General features: G+C 62.1%; 1 protein-coding gene across 1 annotated transcript in view; it reads right to left on the reverse strand.

The window, feature by feature from the left end:
* SLC15A4 (solute carrier family 15 (oligopeptide transporter), member 4) overlaps positions 1–3,266 on the reverse strand; it is a gene marked incomplete at its 5' end in the record, with an annotated part of 11,496 nt that extends 8,230 nt beyond the window's left edge. The window contains 4 exons of the mRNA XM_015567223.1: positions 2–153; positions 542–619; positions 892–1,060; positions 2,896–3,266. Coding sequence (XP_015422709.1) covers positions 2–153; positions 542–619; positions 892–1,060; positions 2,896–3,266 — 770 coding nt within the window. The remainder of the gene's footprint in view (position 1; positions 154–541; positions 620–891; positions 1,061–2,895) is intronic.
* Positions 3,267–6,911: the final 3,645 nt, after the last annotated feature.

Raw genomic sequence — 6,911 nt, forward strand, 5'->3', positions numbered from 1 at the left:
GCACATGACAAAGAACATGCCCACGGCGATGCGCTTCAGGGAGGACGGCAGGAGGCCGTGCCGCCGCAGCACCGGGTCCACCAGCTTGTCCTTCAGCGGGATCAGCAGCAGGATGAGCACCGCGTCGAACATGGTGAGCCAGGCGGCCGGGAACTGCAGGAGGCACAGACTCGGTCACGGCGCTGCGAGAGGCCGGGGGACAACCTCCCAGGGGGCCGTGCGGGGCGTTTCTACAGGGTCCGCCCTCCGGGAAGAGGCTCAGCTCAGTCCCCGGACGGAGGCCAGGCCTGGTCCCGGAGGCGCTGCACGGACGTCTCAGGGCATCAGGGGAGGAAGAGCCAGGTGAGCAGTCGTTCATGCGTCATTAACGAGTCAGCGTATACAGTGACTGACACGCCCAGCGGGCACGTCTTTAACACAGCGAGCTGCCCCTTCGGTGTGGACGCTTTGGGCTCACTGACCGTTACCCCCTGTGCAGTGTCCGCCACAGGCAGGGCCCGCGTGTCCCGCCCAGGCCGTCCTCCGGCCCCTGCCTGCTCACCGTGTTCGTGGTGGGCGTGAGGCTCGGGATTTCTGGGATCCTCAGGTGAAGACTCTGCAGGACATACGTGGTCTGCATCTGGGGTGACAAGCGGCAGCGTTAGGGGTGCGGGCGCGGCCCCGCCCCTGCCACCCTGAAGCCTAAGCCACCCACATGAGAAACCGAAGGAAAGGGGCCGGGGACAGTAGAAGGGACCCATTCCTGGCTGTTGCTTTAGAAAAAAACATCACAATGTCTCAATCAGCAAAAATGAGTCGGGAACTAAACAGGAGACGCCCAGACGCCAGAGACTCGGGGGAGAGGAACCTGGGCCCCGGGCGCAGTGAGCCAGGGCCGCGCGCACCACCCACCTGGAAGTACACCGTCCAGTAGGGGATCAGAGCCAAGAACACGGGCACGACCTTGACCAGGGCCCGCACGTCCTCCACGGTGCCCTCCGTGAAGGGCCCACCCCGGGACATCTTACAGGAATCAAACAGACTGTGTTTAGAAGGCGGCTGGCAGCCTCCACTGCCTTCACTTGGGAGACAAAACGGAGGAATTAGTTTTCTCCCCCTGGAACCAGGTCACACTGAAGTCTGGAGGCGGGAGAATTTATTAAACGTCACTGTGCCACCTGCGGACAGGACACCCGCGGAGGCCCCGCTATTCTGAGCATCGCCGAGCCCCGAGGCGGCTGGCAGAGGGCTGACGGGCACAGGGCTCCCCCTGCACGGCTGCCCGCCCAGTGCCTGCCTGCCCAGGGCCGTCACACCAGTCAGAGCCCCCTTCGTCAGAGCCCCCACGTGGAAGCTGCAGCGATGGCATCAGCTCCCCGGCTGGGTTCATGTTTGAAAACTGCCGGGTTGTTTGGATTTTTAAGGTTCTATCAAATGTGGAGACTTGACACCAGGCCCCGGGGTGGTCCACCCACTGTTTACATAGAGGCAGCCCCCGTGCGTGATTCAGGGAGAGCCGGAGGGCACAGCTGGATCACCTGCCTGGCCGGTGTCCGGCAGCAGGTAAGGAGTGCTCAGGCCTCACCTGCCCCCCCCACCCCACCCCCGCAGCTCATCACCTGCCCCGGGTTGCAGAGCCAGGCCTGCGGGAGGAGGGAGGTCTGAGGGTCCTCTAGGCCTTTCTGCAAGGCGACCCTTTTCATCCTAAAGTGCCAAAGAGGCCTCCCAGGCGAAGGGAAATCCCAGACGCCTGCAGGAGCCACCCGCAGGCAGGCCAACTGTGGCTCCTTCCAGAGGGCGTGGGGAAGGCACTCGCCTGCCACCCACAGCAGGAAGTGAAATCGCTGCCCTGGCTGGGCCTGGCCCTGTGGGAGCACCCAGAGGGGAGGGGCGCCGGGCAGAGCTGCTGCCTCTGTAGAACCTCCGCGTGGTCCTGGTCTGGGATCGGAACTGGGAACTGGATGCGGCCCTGACTAGGCCTGCGGGTCGGCCAGGAGCGGCGGGAACCCCCACAGGCAGCGGGAGCTGGGACGGGCGTGTCCCGGCTCCCAGGACAGAATCAGACATGCAGACAAGCAGAGGAGGCAGGCGTGGGGTGGCTGCAGAGTGCCCGAGGGTCACCTCCGGCCCGGGGACTGACCCCATCAAGGAGGCCTGTCCTCTGGGTGATGACACATCCTAGGCCTGACCGCACGGTGGTGCCGCACGTCCCGGCACTGTGCACCCAGAGGGACCGGCTCCCTAGGGGGCCTCATACCTCAGCAAACGACGAGGGAGGACATTCTGAGTCTCCCCTCGGGTACGGCCTGGACTTACAGACTGCGTGCAGGTGCCTGGCCGTCGGGCCCACCTTCCCCAGGACGTGGACTTGCCCGGCACATGGACTTGTGAGGCTGCACGGGGAAGCCCCTGCACCTCTTTTCTGGGGTCCACCTCCTGCCGAGCCCCGCGGGGAGCACGGGGTCATGGCCCGGGCCGACCCACAGGGGCTGCTTTCTGTGGGGCACAGGGAGGCGCCCACAAAGTGAGCCACGACCTGATCTCCCATTCAAATGGCTCCAAGCTCCTCATCAGAAGAGAAAGGTGCCGAGCACGCCTGTCTCCCGCCACGTCTCCCACCACGTCTCCGTTATCACTTCCACGTCACCGGACAGGCAGAGCCTCCGTGCGTCAACCAGGAAGCTCACGAGGTTAAAAACGAACAGCCCGGCTCCAGTCAGGCTGTGGTCTGTCTTCAGGACGGAGGGACACCCCGCCCACCGCCCGCACGGACAGGAGGTTACGGACACGAGACACGGCCGCCCCCACCCAGCGCCCTGCACAGCCAGCACCCACAGACGCAAGCGGGCGTTTCAGCTACAGGGACCGACCCGACGCTCCTGGCAAACTGGGCCTGGACGGAGACCGCGCCCTCACCCGCCGGGACCGCGGTCCGCAGGTCGCTGCTGGGGGCGGCACCAGTACGCCCGGACCTTGAACACGTCGGTGAAGGCGCTGCCGTCTGGGGGCTTGGTGACGAAGACGCTGAGGCCGCAGAGGAAGGTGAGGAAGGCGACGCCGATGCAGACGGTGGGGATGGCGTAGCCGCTCACGAAGCCCACGTTCTGCTGGATGTAGGCCACGCCGCCCAGCGAGAGGAGGGCCCCCAGGTTGATGCTCCAGTAGAACCAGTTGAAGAACCGGCGCGTGGCTTCCGGGCCGCGGTCTTTAACCTGAAGGCAACGGGGACAGGCGTAAGGTTGGGCGGCGGCCTTCAAGGAGGAAAAAGATACACAGTGGGGGTTTTTGTTGTTTGTTTTTTAATATTTTTTATTTCAGAGAAAAAGGGGGAGAGAGAAACATCAGTGATGAGAGAGAGTTATGGACCCGCTGCCTCCTGCACGCCCCCCACTGGAGATGGAGCCCGCAACCCGGGCCTGTGCCCTGACCAGGAACTGAACCGTGGCCTCCTGGTTCCCAGGAGGCTGAGCCGTAGTGTTTTTGTATGCTAAACAATATATTTAGGAGGAGGGTATAGGGTCAAGGGGCTAAATGGTGATGGAAAAAAATCAAATTAAATGTAGAAATCTGCGTATTTACATAATTACTGTTGTCATCACAGCACCGTCGAAACGTTTACAGCCCACTCAGGGCCCCTGTAAGAAAGCACCCACACCCCCGATCACCACACAGTCCGGGCTGCGCCTCTCATTACACTTCCATCCAGCAGACCCCGGAGACAGTCTCAGAACAGCCTCTGGACACCTGCGTGGGGCCCCTGGCGGCTGCTTCAACACGCAGGCCGCGTGCAGGCCTCCCGCTCACCACCGCGAGCCGGCCCCTTCCCGGGCGGCGGCGTGGGCGGCGGCTGACCACGCGGCACCTGTGCCCGGGAAGTCCGGAGCGAGGAGGAAGTTGCAGGCCGACGCTGAGCCCGGGGGAGGAAGACTCCCTGTGGCCCGCGAGGCTCCGACAGGAGAGGGAGTCCCGGGAACTCAAACCCGATTCCTGGACCCGGGCAAACACGGGCCCCAGGGGAAGAAGAGGGGGTTTCTGGGGTGCACACTCACACGGAGCCCAAAGCCCTGGACTGCACACGCGGGCGCAGGCCCATGGCTCCCCTTGCCGCGTGGATTTTCACGTCTCTCACGTCTCCACTCTCCCCGAGTTGCTTCCAGCCAATTCCCTTCATGAACTCCTGGAACTCGGGAGTGAAAGGCCGGCCGGGCTCATACCAGGGCCGGGCAGGCTGCCGTCTCGCGTTACAGGGTCTGGGAAAGTTGGGCCGTCTCCGCTCCAGGAACAGCTCGGAATTCTGACCCACGTGACAAACTCCTTTCTCAATACCAAACGCGGTTCCTCGCGGAGGCCCGGACAGCAGTGATGAACCGCACACAAGAACCTTTCCGCCGGTCCAGGTCTCCTGAACCGATACTTGGGCCCGGATTGTCTACAGTGTTGGAAATTAATCTGCCAACTGCAACCAAACAGTGGCACCCCCTCAAACTGAAATTCTAAATTCTAAGTAAACCTTCTCCCTCCCATGTCAGAACTGGACACGGGTCCTAGACCAAATGCTGGCGTGACTACTGAGTCAGCGATTCGCAGGGGAATTTTTATCGTCTGAGACAGCTGTTCGTGGCGACACATTCATTTCAGTGTTACCAGGCTGGACTCAAAACGTTCACGCTGCCCTGGAGACAGGAAAGAGGAACTGTGAGCAGAGAAGTGGTTACGGAGACGATAAAACTAAATATACACAAAAAGTCTTTCTGTTTGGAGGGGGGAGGGGAGGGGAGCGTAAAAGGGAAGGGGCCAGTCCACGTAAAGCGACAAGGAATGCAGACACGGCTCATGGATCCAAGTGGCACTTGGTCCCGTCGACATGCTCAGATCCCCTTCAACGAAGCATAGAAATGAGCGCTCCGGGAGCCAGGCACACGCCGGAGTTTAGGATCCCACCTCACATCCTGTGTGACCTGCCCGTCAGGTTACTTAAACCTCCGCGTGTAATTCGCGGGGAAGTACTTGGGAGAGCTCAGCCCGTACAAGGCCCAGAATAGCCCGTGATTTCTGGGGAACACGCGGGCGCTGGCTCAGGCACACGGGGTCACATGCCTTGGCCTCGGAGCCCCGGGCGAGGAGCCGGCCGCCACTTCATATTAGTCACGTTACATCACCGGCCCTGCCCCACGCCCAGGGACCGTGTGACCGCTGGGAGGAGACCACAGTGCCGGTCACAGAAGCACAGAGAAGAGACGGGGGCGTGTGGCCTGAGTCTGCCAGCTGGCTGCTTTGGAAAAATTCCTTAAAGTGCCCAGGAGTGGGATTGTTTCCCCTCCAGGAAAAAAAAAGTGTCGCTTGCTGCCTTTATGGTAAAATGAGCTTTTCTTCTTTGGGGTCACGATTCCAAGGCCCCGATCCAGCCGTGGAGAATGGCGTGACCTCTGGGAAAGGTCAGCGCTGGGGGACTGACGGGCTGGCCGTCGGCATCGGCAACCACCCGCCCAGTCCTCAGTGGGGTCTCCTTTCCCAGTCCCCAGGGCTCCCACGGCCGCCCCACGCCCACCACGGGTCTCCCATGGCACACAGCACCCGGATGCCACAAAGCTCTCCCCAGATGACCAGGGCCAGCACATGACGGATGGACCGTCCGAGACCGACCTGGCCTGCTTCCCGCCCCAGTCACAGCCCCGGGAGTGGAGCAAGACCTGGCCCAGGCACTGCCTTCTTCCTGCTCCGTGTTGTTGTAAGGACACGTGACTCACGAAAACACACACAAACAAAAACAACTCTACCCCGGGGAACGCAGACGGAGCCGCCTATTCACAGAGTCCGGGGACCATCTCCACCACCGAGGACCCCGCGTCCCTCTGCCGCCGCCGGTCACCCCGAGGCCCCCTCTCCTGGCCCCTGGCGACCACAAGTCCACTTCTAGTCTTTCCGGCCGGCCTGCCCTGGGCATTTCACACAAGGCAGTGAACCGGGTCTCCTGTGGCCTCTGGGTCCGGCTTCGCTCACTCAGCATCCTGGTCTCCGGGTCCGTCCACCTGGCGGCAGGCATCGGGGCTCCCTCCTGTTCACGGCTGCCTAATATTCCACCACGCGTCTGCTCTAGTCTGCTCTATCCATGCATCCGTTCATCAACGTCTCCTTAACTTTCTATTTAAGTAAATGTCTGAACGGACAGAAAAGTTTAAAGAACAGCCTCTGGTACTCGGCTCCCTGCTGGCGTCAGGCCCCATACAACCGGGTCTCCGCCCCAGGGGTCTGCAGCTCTGCCCGAGAGGGGGCGGGGTGGGACATTTTAAGTTTTGAGGCGCCTTCCGTCTGGTCGCAACTTCTCCTTCTGGTCCTCCGCTGGGAGAGGCCCGTGCGCTGCTGGCCGGGCAGGGCTGTTCCGGCCTCCACCGTGGAGACCGAGTCGGAATTTCGTATCACTTTCACTCTCACGAAACATTTTTTTTTCTTCCTTCCTTCCCCCTAAAAGCCCGAGACCCAGTCGTATTCTTGGCTGCAAAAAAGGGAAGTCGCCCAGATTTGGCTGGCAGGCGGCAGGGGCCTTTCGGAAACGCAATCAGATCGGACCACTCGCCGATGGAAACCCACACGCGCCTCCCGCCGCAGGGAACACAGACCTCAAACTCCCTCCCGAGCCGTGCAGCGCGGGCCGCCCGTCACCTCCCCGCTCTCCTTCCTAACGCATCTGATCCCAAACCTGGTATATATAACATTGGGAGGCAGACGTGGTGACTGATACACTGACCTGTTGCCATGTGACCGCTACTGTAGCCGCCGCCGCAGCAGCAGCAACCAGGGCCCAAACCCCAGGGCCTTTGCACTTGCTGAGGTCGCGTCTGGAAGGCTCCAAGGATGCCCCGCAGGCGCCCCCGCCAAGGGCCAGGCTGCAGAAAGGAGGTGCCCCCTCCGTGCAGCCCCCCTTGGCCACCCAC

This window comes from Myotis davidii, unplaced genomic scaffold, assembly GCF_000327345.1.
Source record: "Myotis davidii unplaced genomic scaffold, ASM32734v1 scaffold43, whole genome shotgun sequence".
In the NCBI taxonomy this organism is placed as follows: domain Eukaryota; kingdom Metazoa; phylum Chordata; class Mammalia; order Chiroptera; family Vespertilionidae; genus Myotis; species Myotis davidii.